Below are 15,572 nucleotides of genomic sequence, written 5' to 3'. Positions count from 1 at the left end.
TACTCCCAAACCATTGCCATTCTTTTTGAGAGCCCATGCAAGACCTGGGCAGTCCTTGAGTAGGAGGAGATCTAACTTGAGTAATGACAGGATTCTTATAAGAATGAGTGACCAACCAAAAATTAAAAAAGAAAAAAAGTCTTAATTCAGGCCCCCATGTTCCTTGCCTGAGTCATGGTGGCCCATGGTCCTAACTGGTCTCTTACCTCTAGGCTTGCTACTGTTCACTGCTGCCAGAGTAAATTTCTAAAACACAAATTTCATCATTTTACTGTTTAATTTGAAATTCTCCTGTTTTTCCCATTGCCTTCAGGATAAAGTCCAAGCCCTCTCACACGGCATACAAGGACACACCGGCCTCATCGCTTCCCATAACCACCTCCTAGCATTGGGCCTCATTCCCTGTGTCCTCTGCCTGGGATGTCCCCATTCACCTGACCACCCACAACTCAGTTGCCTTGCCGTCAAGTCGATTCTAACTCATGGTGACCCCGTTAGTGCTGGAATGGAACTATACCCCACAGGGTTTTCAGTAGCTGATTTTTCAGAAGTAGATCACCAGGCCTTTCTTCCAACGTGCCTCTGGGTGGACTCGAACCTCCAGCCTTTCTGTTAAGCAACAGAGCATGTTAACCGTTTGCACCATGCAGGGACTCACCTGACTACCCCTCTTATTCCCAGGCTTTGGTGTCATCTTGGTCAGGAAGTCTTCCCTAACCAGTTAACCCAGCACCTCGTGCACAGCTGGAGTCAGGCCTCCCCTGCCTCGGCTGGCATGCCCCTCTCTGCACTGTGACTGCACATTTATTTGTTAGTCTCGCTCCCGGATTGTGCGCTCTGAAGCCAGGGCAGTACCTTTTACCTCCATATTTCAGCAGTTAGCCCAGTGTCTCTCACAGAGTAGGTCTTTGAAGGATGAAGGAGGGAAAGGGGGGAAAAAAGTTTGTCTGATTTTAAAGGTCATGTTCTCACTGCATTCGCCACCTCCTCTCACCCCCTCACCACTGCCCACCAGCACATTCTTCCATTCCAAGGTGGGTGAGCTTATGGGTGGGCTCCCAGAGTGACCCTGTCAGCTGTGCTGTATCTCACGGCCACCTTGAAACAGACTGACCCTGGGCTACCTTCTGGTAAATGCATGCCAGCAAAGCGCGATGACTCATGTGTGTATGACTCAGGGCAAATGCAACACAGCTGGAAAGAGCCAGCATCTGTTTGGGGGATGGTTGGTTTACAGAGCAGCGGGAGAGCCAAGCAAGTGTTCGTTGTAAGCCTCTTGCAGTGCTGCAGCCTGCAAACTAGAACGAGGATATAAACTCCAGCCCCCCACCCGCTCCGTCCAGGGAGAAAAAGAGGTGGCGGTAGCAGAGCTTTTTGAGAATTAGATGTCTGGGATTCTGTCTAATTTATTACTATTAAATAGTATTTTAATAAACTGCCATTTATTGTATACTGACTATAATTTATAAGCACTGTGATAAGCATCTTGCATACAAATTATTTCATTTAATGTTCACAATAGCCAGATAGCAAAAATAATAGCAAATACATATAAGCACTTACTGTGTGCCATGTGAGGCATTTGTTGGTCTTTCAGTGGTAGAATTCTCACCTTCCAAGTGGGAGACCCAGGTTCAATTTCTGTCCAGTGCATCTCATGCACAGCTGTCACCAGTCTGTCACTGGAGGCTGGTGTGTTGCTATGATGCTGAACAGGTTCCAGCAGAGCTTCTAGACTAAGATGGGCTAAGAAGAAAAGCCTGGTGATCTACTTCTGAAAATCAGCCAATGAAAACTTTATGGACCACAGTGGTCCAGTCTCGAACCGATCATGGAGATGGCACAGGACTGGGCAGTGTTTCACTCCATTGTGCATGGGGCTGCCATGAGCTGGGGCTGACTCGATGTCAACCAACAGCAACAGCAGCGTGCCAGATACTGCTCTAAGCAGTTTGCATTTATTAACTCCTCTAATTCTCGCAATAACTGTGATTCAGGAACTGTCATTATCCTCATTTTACAGATGAGGAAACAGGCACAGAAAGGTCACACATAGAGGTGCCCCGTGGTCACATAGGAAGTAAATAACAGAGCTTTGATGTGAACTCAGGCAGTCCAGCTTCTGAGGCCATACTCTTAACCTCCATACTTTGTTTCCTTGATGAAGTATAACTGTCATCCCATTTTACTGGAGAGGGAATTGAGGCTCACAGAGGTTAGTCACTTATCCACAGTCACACAGGCAGAAAGTGATGAAGCCAGTGATGGAGGTTGGTTATCTCCAGCGCCTAGGTCCTAACTACTATGCGGTCCTCTGAGACTTGGGAGATGTGCAGTCATCGCAAAATGGTGGAGCAGTTGGTTCTCTTTAGTCTTCCCCATTGGTGCTTCCCGAGGGCCAAGTGCAAAGACTGGGTAGGATTCTGGGGCTAAAACTCTTCCTTCTAAGTTTAGGGATACAGCAAATAGGTAGTAGCGTTTGATGGCACATTCTGCTTCAGACATCTTTTCAGTTCGTTTAAAGAGGGGCCAAGGGATGTGCTCAATATTTGGATGTCGTCAGCTTACTTTAAACAGTGAGCCCAGAGCATTTCCTAAATACCTGGAGAACTCACTCCAGGGATGCTGACTGGTTGTTCTTGTTACCTCTGCAGACAGCGAGACCGTGCACTACCACTATGGGCCGAAGGACCTGGTCACAATCTTGTTCTACATCTTCATCACCATCATCTTGCATGCTGTGGTTCAGGAGTACATTCTAGATGTGAGTGACAGGTCTGAATTCCAGGATCAGAAGCTGGGGAGGGGTCTTGGGTTGGAGGCCCTTGCCTTAGAGGAAACTGCAGCTCTAAATCCATTCGCCCCCTAGCTTGCATCCCCTAGTTCTGCAAAAAGCCCCAGTGGCACAGTGGTTAAGCACTCGGCTGCTAACTGAAAGGTTAGCTGTTCTAGCCCACCAGCTGGTCAGCAGGAGAAACTTGTGGCAGCCTGCTTCCATAAAGATTACAGCCCTGGAAACCCTATGGGGCAGTTCTACTCTGTCCTATAGGGTTACCATGAGTCCCAACAGACTCGAAGGCTGCAGGTTAAGTTGGTTCTATTGACTGCCTTCCCTCTGTACACCTTGGTCTCTGTCCCCTCTCACAGCCTTCTTAAGTCAGCACATGGGACAGCAGCATTTATTACCTGGGAAGAGAGCTGCCTGAAATATGACAAGCCAGTGTCCCCTTTAAGTTTGTGGTACTTAGCATGTTAGGGAATTCTTTTTCCATGTCTAGGCTGAAGACATGAATCTTGCCACTTTCTCAAAGTGCTTGCCTTAAGTTAAGCGCTTTGTGCACATAACAGATTTGCGCTAAAGAAAAAAAAAAGGGCTATGGCTGGCTTCAGACATCTAACAATGTTCAGCCCTTTTGTGGGGAGAAAACAAGCTTTGAAACCTGCCTGTTACAAATATATTTGTATATTCATATGTGGGTTTTTCTTTTAGAAAATCAGCAAAAGGCTTCATCTCTCCAAGGTCAAGCACAGCAAGTTCAATGAATCTGGACAGCTGGTAGTTTTTCATCTCAGCTCTGTGATATGGTGCTTCTACGTGGTGGTGACGGTGAGTGGTCCTGGGATCCCTGAAGATTTTCCCCAGGGTTTGAGCCTGGGCCGCAAGGTGTCACTGTCTCTTCTTGGATTGCTAGTAAAAATGACTTGTGAAGGTTTACAGAATCAATTGCCGTTGAGTCGACTCTGACTCATGGCGACCCCATAGGATTTTCAGTGGCTGATTTTTCAGAAGTGGGTGACCAGGCCTTTTTTCTGAGGCACCTCTGGGCAAACTCGAACCTCCAACCTTTCTGTTGACAGCCCAGTGCATTAACTGTTTGTACCACCCAGAGACTCCGTCAAGGGCTTAGCAGGCAAGAAGAGGGTAAGGAGCAGCATGTAAACTTTGGGCACTTTCTTAGAACTGAAACTATTTTTGCATCCTTGTGATTTTACTGTGTGAGAGAGGAAAATACTTGGGATGCCATTTTATAGCTGAGAAAGTCACTTGTCTAAAAATAAACACTGTTATAATTATTATATGATATTACAGTAATGATACTATATTTCTGCATAGCACTTTAACATTTTACAAGGCCCTTCTACAAATGTTATCCCATGAGATAAATTTTGTGTCTATTCTAATATCCATTTTATGGATCGAAGAAACCCAAGGTCACATGGTTTGGAAGTGGCAAGTATAAGGCTTGGACTTGGTGGTCTGGTTCTGAGTCCAGTGCATTCTCTGTTTTACCACGTTTGTCTCTCAGAAGCAAGGCCAGTGTCAGCCCTATCCGCATGTCAAATTCTGTGACAGTCAGTGCCATTCCCCCAAAAGTCTCCAGGACCAGACAATTGAACCACCTCCTATTTCTATACAATAGGACTCTTATTTCAAGCAACCTTTGAGACAACAAAATTCCTTTGTACAAAGGAATGTGAACAGTCCTTTGGGATTCATTGTAACAAGATCCAGCTTACAGTGCTTGTTGTTAGTTCTGTACAACAGAACAAAATGCTGCCCGATCCTGTGCCATCGTCACAATTGTTGATATGCTCGGTGTGTTGTTAGTGTCACTGTGTATTTGGAGTACCTTTCAACCAAGGGGGCTCATCTTCTAGCACTATATAAGACAATATTCTACTGTGATCCATAGGATTTTCACTGGCTAATTTTTGGAAGTAGATCTCCAGGCCTTTCTTCCTAGTCTGTCTTAGTCTGGAAGCACCACTGAACCATGTCCACCATGGGTAACCCTGCTGGTATTTGAAATATTTGTGGCATAGCTTCCAGCATCATAGCAAAACTCAAGCCATCACAGTATAGCAACTGACAGGCAGATGATGACTTATAATGCTAGGAAGTGTTTAATTAGTACCTGCCCCACCTGAGTGTACCACCTGTCAGTAACTTGGTTTCTTTCTCAGAAGCTAGAATTAGCCTGTCAAAAATCCAGGCCCAAGGCTTAGAAAATCCAGCAACCCTGTGATCTTCTTGAAGTTTCCTTCCCTGCCTTCCACAGATGCCTCACATCCCTCCCCTTTCCTCCAGTGACAATAATGGGATTTCAATATCATAAGGAAGTCTGCTTCCAAAGCTGAAGTTAAAATCGTGTTCTCAAAGCAAGAGTCAACATGTACTTTTCTATATTGTTTTTATTTCTATTATTATTGAATTATCAAAATGTTTTCCTAAACAGAAGACTAGAAATTTTAAACAAGGGACCTAAGAGTAAGACTTCTGCACTGCCAGCAGGCCTCCCATGTTACACAGTCCTGCGGTGGATTTACATTGTGGTCTATGTGAACAGCGCAGGAAAGTACACATCCGGGCCCTAGAAAGTTTAGGATTTCAAACTTCACCCAACCACTTGATGTTTAGTTCATGCACACCTCTGGAGACTCTGAGCTGCTTTGAGGCAGAATGGCACAGACATTTAACTATTCTTTCAGGAGAAGCGTTACCTCATCTCTCAATCACTGTTAGCCTTTCAACCTCAGCCCAGTTGTGACATGTTTAGACCAGATTTGGGGGCCAGTGAGCCCAGTTACTTAACACCCCTTCCAGAATGTAAAATGCTTCTCTGACTCCTTCAAGGGCTTAAAAATGATGGTGCTAATTAGTTTGGGATTGTGTAGCACTTTTCTTGGGAAAGCTGATAACAAGATTTTTTTATGGTGAGAGCCAATTCCCCAGTCAACATACTCAACAACAAATGGAGACAGAGGGGCCATGGAAAGTGCTGATGACCCCAACGCCTATTAATATCATTTAGTTCTTCATCTCTACCCACTCCATCTGGACCATTCTATGTGGGATGAAAGTGAAGGAGAAAGAAGAGAGGGTAATTTGGAAAAAAGAGCATTTTTAATATTGTAATATTACGATGTAAATATTTCATGATCCTTCTCTTTCTTGAACCTCTCTATCAGCAGGTCCTGCCAACTCTACTTCCAAAACATGTTGAGATTCTGTGGCTGTACCGTAGGCACTCAGTGCTTTTTCACATGTTGACATTCTGTTAGCTGCTTTCTACCTTCACTGCAACTCCTAGTTCAGTGGTTCTCTACCCGGGGCGATTTTGCCTCCCAGGGGACATGTGGCAACATGCTACTGGCATCTAGTGGGTAGAGGCCAAGGATGCTGCTAAACATCCTGTAATGCACAGGACAGTCCCTACCGTAGAGAATTATCCAGCCCAAAATGTCAATATTGCCAGGTTGAGAAACCCTGCCCTAGGTCAAGCCACTGTCATCTCTTGCCTGGACCTCTGAATAGCTTCCTTCTAGAAGGAGACAGTTTCTACTCTTATACCCCCATCCCCACCCCACTCATCCCAGTCCATTTTCTACTCAGACAGGTGGCTTTGTTCAAAACAGAAATTAAATCATGCGTTCCCCTGCTTAAAAGCCCCCATCATGCTTGCAGTGAAATCGTTGTTTCTTCCTCACGTGACCTGGGCCTTGCCAATCTCATTCATCTCTTCTCACCTCACAGCACTCCCGTCACTAGCCCCAGCCCTGCTCTCCCTATCTCTGCTCCTCTAACTCCCTTGGCCGTTCCTGCTCCGGGCTTTGCAGTAGTGGTGTTCTCTGCTCAGATGTTCCACCCCTTGGCACTCCAGGGCTGCTTCCTTCTTGTCACCCAAGTCTCCACTCTTTCTGACACCCCAGTCCATAAATCCCCCCCCGTATTTGTATTTTCTGCACAGTGCCCATTTCTGTCCTGTTTTTTCTTGTTCACGTGTGCATGCTCTGTTGCCTGTCTCTTCCACAGACCCTACGTTGCACATGAGCAGGCACTGTCCTTGAACTACTAGTTGCTTTAAAGCAGATTTGTTTTCCTAATAATTTATTTTATTTTTGTTGTTGTTGTTATATTGAGAATATACACAGCAGAACATAAACCAGTTCAACAATTCAGTGATCTTGATAACATTCTTCAAGTGGGGCAGCTATTCTCACCCTGCTTTTCCAAGTTGTTCCTTCCCCATTAACATACACTCACTGCCCCCTAAGTTTCCTATCTGATCTTTCGAGTTGCTGTTGTCAGTTTGATCCTCAGTAGATTTTTTTGTACATGGTTATTTCTGATGGATAAAGGATACAAAGCATGTCTGAATTTAGGTGTGATGACTGGGTTCTGCTGTTTTTTGGGTTCTTTTTGTTTATACACCAAAAAGGAAGCCTGCTGGAGAAAGGGAGGGATTGCTCCAGCTCACTCAGCCTCGCTTGATTTGTAGAATCAGAAGACCCCAAAGGATTTCAAAAGCTGCCTCAGACCATCTGCTGGGGCCCATTGACACATGTGATTGGGTCGGTTACAGGTAGCCTGCTTTGTCAAACGTGCTCCTGTGAACTCAGGTGGTTTGGTGGCCTGAGCTCTGACAGTGATCTCCAGCCCCAGCCCTCTCTTAGCCAGCTGCTTGGCCAGAGGTCTGGAAAAGGCTGTTCTCAGAGCAGTGAGTCATTTTTCCTCTGGCTCCCTCTGCTCTCTCCTCTCCAAGCCTCCCCACTCACGTCCCAGTGGACTGGACATTCACAAGCAGGCAGCATTTTTCTGGGGAGTTTCCTTTGTTTGGGCTTCAAAATTCTGACCTTTTTGTCTCCTAAGAGGCCAAGCTGAAGCGGGTTCCTCTTTAAAATCACAGGATCATCTGTGCTTTAGATTTCTGTCAATGCTGTTTCTCTTGGCCTGTCTTTTTTGGTAGAAATTCGTCTCCCACCCTGGTCCCAGAAATGCCATTTTCCTCATTAAATACATTGCTGCTTCCTCTAGGAAGGCATGTTCTCACCTCTGTCTTCCTCTGAAATGAGGTAGGGAGTGCAGAAGAACGCATATCTCGGAGTGCCTAGGGTCAGAGATCCTGATGCTGGCCGGTGTGTGAACAGCAGAGAGGGAAGGCAGGGACAGATATTAGCAATGTAGGTGTATGAAAGGGCTCAACACCCTCAACTGGAAAACCCAGAGCCTTCCATATCTGTTCCTCAGTCTTTGTGATGAGAGTGGTGGCAGTGAGAAGAGATTAGGAAAGAGGCCATAAGTGGTTGGGCTGAGATCTTTTCCTTCAAATCTCAGTTACCATGGCAACACTATATGCCTGTGTCTGATTGGGCCTAGGTCATTGTGCTAACAAGGCCCAAGGTGGTAGGTCTGGGGCAGTGGACTATACCCAAAATGTGTGCAGATAAATCAAAGGGTGTTTGGTGACTGGAGGGTGGATGAATCAGCCTTCATTTAGAAATACAATTGAGGATCCAAAAGATGATAATCTAGAATGCTTCTCCTAAATGATGTTGGCTTTCTCATTCTCTTGAGTATTGCTAAACCCTTGTCTTTAATCCCAGTGTGAATATTTTGAGGTTCTCAGCCTCCTCAACAAAGCTACCAGCCCAGTTTATTTTCTGATTTACTGAAACAACCTGGCTTGAAGCTACTGGACCAGGAGGTTGGTGGCCCAGCTCAGATTTCAGCTGTGTTGCTGCAAAACCATCTAATTTCAGGGATCTGTTCCATGTCTAATTTCCCTATTTTTAAAATGAGGTCATACTAATCTAACCTTCCTGAGTGACAAATAGGGCTTTTCTTTCCTCAGAGGGAGAAATTACCTAAAGCATTCATCGTTTGTTCATTCATTTGTTCGTCTAAACAACAAGCTTTTATTAGACTCTTGTAATGTCAGCTGACTCTCGTTCACGGTGGATTGTTTCCCTGTGTATTTTGTAATCTTAGATTGTAAACTCACCTTTATAATCCAAGGGTTTATCTGTGGGAATCCTGTACACCCTTGGATGAGGGCGTGTCCCAAGGGTATCACTGGCCCAAGAACACTATTTATACTAATAGCTTGGTGATTTCTGGACCATGCAGGTAGTATAAATTTGAACTCTAAACCCATGATCTGAGTTAAGAGTTTTAGGAAATAGTTTTTTTGTTTTCATCTAGAGTCCAGGCTGAGACAGACATCTTCATCCTCTTGTGTTGATTGACAAACTCTTTCGGGTCTACCCTTTCTCTGAGGCTGTCCTTCATGGGTCCTGATTATACGAGGGTCTCAGCTTCACCTCCCAAGGCACCATCTTCTGTTCCCACATGGGCACAAAAACCTCGGCCCTAAGACTAGTGCCTTCTGGGCTACGACAGTATCACCTTACTGCTCTGGTTTTTAGCTCCCTATTCCTTTTGGGCCTCAGGAGGTTTCCCTTTCTTATTGTGAGCTTGGCCTTGTATTTAAAAGAATATTTGTTAGATTTCACCCAGCTTTTCTAGATGTTGTATGATCAGAGGGTTCTGCTATCATTCTGTATATCCCTAGATGCCTGCTCTGTACGAGGCACTGGACTACAGGCCAGAGATATAAAGGATAAGAAAAGGGCCCTGTACGAAGGAACTTGCAGAGTAATGGAGGCAACTGGCAGTAATGATGCAGTGTGATAAATGCCGAGATCTGGATGCACAGCGAGACCTTTGGGGGCCTGCTAGCCTTTGTATTCAAACTAGGCCTTTTCTTTTTCCAGTGGATAGTCACTCTAGAGTCCATTTGCTTATTCGTTCTACACGCCTTCCCTGAGTGCCTACATGGCACGCTCAGAAATAGACACTCTTGCATAAACTATCTCATTTATTTCAGCAGTAACTCTGTAGGGTAGGTATTTGTATCCTTGTGTTACAGACGAGCTAATTGAAGCTCAGAGAGATTCATTAACTTGCTTGGAGGATACAGCTAGTAAGTGTCAGACCCATATTCAGACACAGATCTTCTGCTGTTACTACTATATCATGGTTCTTTCATGATAAAGACATCAGCCAAATGCAAGTGGGTACCACGCAGAGAGATCCTTCGTTCTCTGCTCCTTCCTTTTTCAGGCAGCTGGGGGCTAGGTGCTTCCAGCAGGTCTCCTGTCCACGTCTCTCAGTATCTTCTTTCTCTCCCACCGCAGGAAGGATACCTAACAAACCCAAGAAGCCTCTGGGAGGACTATCCTCATGTGTATCTCCCGTGAGTATGTCATGACCCAGTCCCCAGGGAGAAGCCAGCTGATCTTCTGGTTTCTCCACCCCAGAACATGGCCAGAACAGTGTGAAACCAGTTGGCAGCGGGACTGGATCATCTCCTTGGGAGCCTATTAGGGCAGGGTACTGTGGAAGGCTGACTTGTCTGGGACCCACTTTCCCTGTGTGCTTTGGTTAGAAAATGCCAAAATGAGAGGCCCTCAGCACTAGCCCCTATCAGAGAAAACACCCAAACCATGTGAGGCAGATACAAACGGAGAACATCTCCATAAGGTTCTCACGCTCCATACCTTCTAGGCAGCCATTCAAGTTCATAGCACCTCTTCCGCTTCTGCCCTCTGGCAGAGGCAGCCTTCCCTGCCCTACCCCCTCCTGCTCTGGGGGTTCTCTGTGCTGCCAAGATGCCTGGAGGGCAACACCTGGGCCTATCTGCCTCAGGAGACTGTTCTTTACATTTCCCAAGACCGGTATGAGCAACAACACTTAAGGACTTCCTTATGGCTGACTTAGAGCCTTCCTTGCTACTCAGATCCGTTCATTCTTTGGTATCTGCAGGGACTGTAGTTTCTCCATCAGCAGGGCTCTGTATCAGTTCCTCCCCAGTCTTCCCTCTGCGCTCCTAATCACTTTTGTTTGTTTCTATGGACTTTCCATGTCCCTCAAAATGGCCTTGGTGTAGAATGAGGGCACCAGCCACTGCAAAAGCCAGGGCTCCCAGGTTCAGGAGGGCAGTGATGGCGGGTCCCACTCCCTTGCTCCTGGACGAGCTCTTCCCAAAGGCCTGGCCCTTAACATTTCCCTCCCATGCTTGGCAAGCACCCATGGGGAGATTTTTCTCCATCCCACCTGTGTGACACTCTCTCCTGTCTCCAGCTTCCAGGTAAAGTTTTTCTACCTATGCCAGCTGGCCTACTGGCTGCACGCACTTCCCGAGCTGTATTTCCAGAAGGTACGGAAGGTGAGTGCCCACTTCTTTCTCATGCCTTTTTGTTCTCCACTTGCCCTCCTGCTGTCCCCAACGGCACCTCCCTTTAGAAGTTCTGAGAGGGGTGGTGATGGGGATGTGCCAGGGGGCTGAGTAAAATGCTGAGTCAATTCCAGTGGAGGTCTTCTTCCTTAGATCCCATGAGAGTAGGCCCCCAGCAGCCTCCTGCCTGCCTCCCATATCACATGTGTGACTTTGGGCTAAGGCTAACTCTTAGTATTCTAGATAGTGGATGGAAAGGCTTTTGCTTCTCCCATGGTCTTTTTTTATATGTTCCTTATGAATTATTTCCAAAGCCTGCTCCCCAGTCCCTGTCTCTTCCTTCTCCACACAAACCTTGCCCTGTGACCCTGGACCTGAAGCTGCTACCTCCCTCTCAGACTTTTTAGCAGCCCTGTGCACGAGACTCTGGGATATTGGGGAGCCTGGCCCTTCCTCCTTCCTCTGCCCTGCCCCTCCTCCCCTACCCGCTGCGTCTTTATTTAGGGAAAGCAGATTTACTGTCTGGTTCTTTTGTCTCCAGGAGGAGATTCCTCGTCAGCTCCAGTACATCTGCCTATACCTGGTCCACATAGCTGGTGCATACCTCTTGAAGTGAGTGAGACCCTGGGGCTGGCCAGATTTCCTTGCTTGTTTCTGTCCAGCGATTGATCTGCATATTCATTCCATAAAAAAAAAATTTAGCAGGCATATATTGGGTGCCCGCTGTGTGCCAAGCACCATGCTAAGACCTGGGAATTCAAAGGTGGTTAATGGAGGATTCTATTCTCTTTAGTGGTTCATTCTCAGCCAGGAAGGAGAGACAGTTACAGATGCAGATAAGGGCAGTTTGATATGATAAGAATTATAACACGATATGCATCATATGCTCTTATAGCCCAGAAGAGTGACCACCTGAACCTGAGAGAACCAGGAAAGGCTTCTGAGAGATGGTGGCACTTGAACCTGGTTTTGCAGTTTGAAGCAGCTCAAAGCTGGGCTCCTACCCCTTGGCGCCCAGGAGTGGATGCTGCTAGAGCTCCTGGCCCTGGAACTCCCTTCCCTCCGATTTGTGATGAAATGGAGAGTAGACCAGGCACCACTTCATAGTTTGCTGCTTGTTATTCTAGAAGTTGAAAGAGTTGCTGTGGTGTTCAGCCTTGAGTCTCTTTTATGAAAAGAATCCTATCTGATGAATAGATGTGTCATTGCTGATTTGGATGACTTCTTGAGCATTATTGCTACAGGACAGGAAAATGCTCTGCACTCTCTCTACGCTGGCCTTTTGAGAACTTGCTGTGTATAATTTTCTTCTGAGGTGCCTGGAAGTCCTGGGGCCCATTGTCTCCCCCACTCTCACAGCAGGCATCCTATGAGAATGACTGATGGAGACAGGGAGGGAGGCAGCGCTCCAGCTCTGGTCTCCTGCCTCCCAGAGGGCCTGTCTCTGGAGGCTTGAGCAAAATGGGTGCCTAGAGGGGCCTTTGCAGGGTAAAGGGTGTGTGGTGGGGCTGTTTCTGCTTTTCGGTCCCCTGAGTTTGTGCAGGGTGGATTTGAAGAAGCCAGCTCACACAGCCATCCCAGCAGTGTATGGGGAGGACCAGGGTGGGAACATAAGGTGCAGGACCACATGGAAGGGGGGCCTCCTGCTGCTGTGTTGTCATAACACCTTCTCTACGATGAGAGATACTCTAAGGTCCATTTTCTCTACATCGGAGTGTCCCAGGGAAGGAGAAGGGCAGGTGAGTCCCCTGTTTGGGCTGAGTTCTGTGAATCATGGTTTTGGAGGGAGACTAGAACAGAGAGCCGCAGGTGCTCCACAACCGCCCCCAGCTTGCTTCCACCAGGCCAGCACCATTGCAAGGTGCAGCCGCCTCTAGCAGGATCGTTCAGGGGGCATGACCCCCTTTTCCCTAAGTCCTTTTAGTTTTTAGAAATGAATGTGGGGAAAAGAGAGACCTTTGGTTGCAGGATTTCCCAAGTAGGACAGAGCTTTAAAATGCTGAATGATGCAGGGCCTCATTTTGGTTGAGAGCTTGGCTTTTGAAGTCTGTCATTCACTGATCACACACCTGAGCACCTCCAGGCCAGGTGCTGCTCTCAGAGCTGCAGATACCTCTGGACAAAGGCAGACAAGGGCTCTGCTCTCCTGGGGCTTCCATTCTAGCAGGAATCAGACTGTAAGCAAGGAAACAAATAAATGAGTTTCCTGTGGCAATAAGTACTATGAAGAAAATAAAGCAGGGGAATGTAATGGAGTGACTTGTCTATTTGGCACCTTTAGTGTGATGAGATAATGCGTCTCTGAGGTCTGAATGACAAGAGCAAGGCCCGTGAAGATCTGTGGTAAAAGCTGTGCAGGCAGACAGAACAGTAGGTGCAAAGGCCCTGAGGTAGGAATAAGCATAGAAGCCCCAGTGTGGCTGGAATATAGAGAATGGATTTTGAGATGAGGTCATGGGTCAGATCATGTTGGATCTTGTAGGCCATGATGAAGACATTGGGTAGTTTTTATGTTATTCTCTTGATGCCCATTCAGTGAATCACAAAGTCATGCCTAGAATTAAGCAGAGGGAATGGCTGAGTGTTGCTGATTTTTAAGAGGTCAGTTTGGTAGCAGATATTTTTGCATGGTATTGAGTTTTGCTTTCCCGTGTGCCTCTTAGCTGTGAAGACTTGGGTAATGAAAAGTCAAACGATGAGAACCCCTTTTATTTCTACATAAAAGTCCAGCAAGCTTGTTCTGAGCACCTTTTATGTGCTTGGTCCTGGGCTAGGTGATGGGGGTAGAACAGTGAATGCAAGGTGATACGTGCTGTGAAGAGCCTAAACCGGGTTCTCTATGGGAGCAGGTGGGGGTGCCTGACCCTGACAGGACAGGTGAAAGACCAGGGGGTCGATAGTAGGAAAAATGCTTAAAGGCGTGACAGCTAAGTCACATCCTAAAGGAGGAGACAGGGCCAGCCAGGGAAAGTGGGAGTGGAAAGCAAGCCAGGCCCAGGGCAGCCAAGTCACAGCATCTTTGGAGAAATGTAAGGCTGGTCTTTCTCTCCCCAGCCTGAGCCGCCTGGGCCTGATCTTACTGCTGCTGCAGTACTCAACTGAGTTCCTCTTCCACATGGCTCGACTCTTCTACTTCGCAGATGAAAACAACGAGAAGCTGTAAGTGGCTCTGAGGCAGGGCCAGGCCTCCGTGAGGCAGGGCTGACCTGAGGGCCCTGCCCTGGGTGTGAATGGCTCACTTCCCTGCAGGAGATGCCTTGAGGTTATTTTTTTCCTGGAGCATCTTTTTCTAGATATCTTGTACCCTCTAGCACCTTCCTAGGCCACCCTTGAGTTCTCCCCTCGCTTGGGGTTGCTTCTGGAGATGTGGGTAAAGGTGCCCTCACAGTCCTCAAGGTTGACCTCCCTTTTCTGCCTCTGGGAGCAGGTTTAGTGCCTGGGCTGCTGTGTTTGGGGTCACCCGACTCTTCATCCTCACTCTTGCTGTGCTGGCCATTGGCTTCGGACTGGCTCGCATGGAAAACCAGGCGTTTGACCCTGAGAAAGGCAACTTTAACACCTTGCTTTGCAGGTGAGTGGGACAGAAGCCTGAGATGATGAGTCAGGGCTCCCCCAATGCTACCAGGAGCCTCCTGAACTCTGCACAGCTTTGCAGAGGGTCAGGGTGGCGGCCTCTTGAGTCTTCTGCGTGTTGGTATTTGGCTAGAAATCTCTGGACATTGGGCTCAGCCGGAGAAGAGATACCACCTTTCCGCTTCCATCCAGACCCTCTTCACTCCCTGGCCTTGGTCTGGTCATTCTACAGTCTGGGTCTTAGTCCCAGTATCAGTCACCTTACCCTCATCCACTGCTCTGTAGGGCACAGGAGGTTTCTCACCTTCAGTCTCTTGCTACAGCCACACTTGGACTCTTTAAAACCATGTTTCAGTAGTTTCTCGGTGACCGCCCCCAGCACTGAGAGGCGGTGAGGAAGCGGTTATATACCTGTTTCATGAGCCTGTAGGCCCACGAGGGTTTGTGACTTGTCCAGGGTTGCCCAGCTTTTAAGTGGCACAAAGGATGCAAAGCTGCCCTTGCCGAATGATGTCAGCTGCATCCTCATTCAGTTCATTTGAATTCCACTCATATTTATGGCGAGCCTCAGTGGTGCAGTGGTTAAGAGCTCAGCTGCTAACCAAAAAGGTCGGCAGTTCAAATCCTCCAGCCTCTCCTTGGAAACACTACAGGGCAGTTCTACTCTGTCCTATAGGGTCAATATGAGTCGGAACCGACTCGACAGCACCTAGCAACAACAATATTTATGGAACTTACATGAGCCATGTTCTGTGCTGTGGGTACAAAAAAGAGACAGACATGGATCGACCCAGGCTTGGGAGTCGCATGATAGAGGACTGGACATGCATGTGTCTGTGGCCTTGACCTTGCCCATCTCCCCAAGCCGCAACAGGACAGCACCCCTGAAAGTTCTGTAGGGCAGAGACAAGGACTGCCGTGGGTGTCAGCATTGAACTTTGCACTCTTCCTGTTGATGGTGGTGGTGAGGGAAGAGGAGAA

The 15,572-nt window shown here is 47.4% G+C and overlaps 1 protein-coding gene across 1 annotated transcript in view; it reads left to right on the top strand.

Moving 5' to 3' along the window:
• Nucleotides 1-15,572, top strand: part of TRAM2 (translocation associated membrane protein 2) — an 87,425-nt gene that overhangs the window by 64,451 nt on the left and 7,402 nt on the right. Inside the window, exons 3-9 of the mRNA XM_049894126.1 lie at nt 2,655-2,764; nt 3,491-3,607; nt 9,979-10,037; nt 10,925-11,009; nt 11,560-11,630; nt 14,073-14,177; nt 14,446-14,589. Coding sequence (XP_049750083.1) covers nt 2,655-2,764; nt 3,491-3,607; nt 9,979-10,037; nt 10,925-11,009; nt 11,560-11,630; nt 14,073-14,177; nt 14,446-14,589 — 691 coding nt within the window. The remainder of the gene's footprint in view (nt 1-2,654; nt 2,765-3,490; nt 3,608-9,978; nt 10,038-10,924; nt 11,010-11,559; nt 11,631-14,072; nt 14,178-14,445; nt 14,590-15,572) is intronic.

The sequence above is a fragment of the Elephas maximus genome, chromosome 1, assembly GCF_024166365.1.
Source record: "Elephas maximus indicus isolate mEleMax1 chromosome 1, mEleMax1 primary haplotype, whole genome shotgun sequence".
Lineage (NCBI taxonomy): Eukaryota > Metazoa > Chordata > Mammalia > Proboscidea > Elephantidae > Elephas > Elephas maximus.
This window is presented reverse-complemented; position numbering and strand designations above follow the sequence as displayed.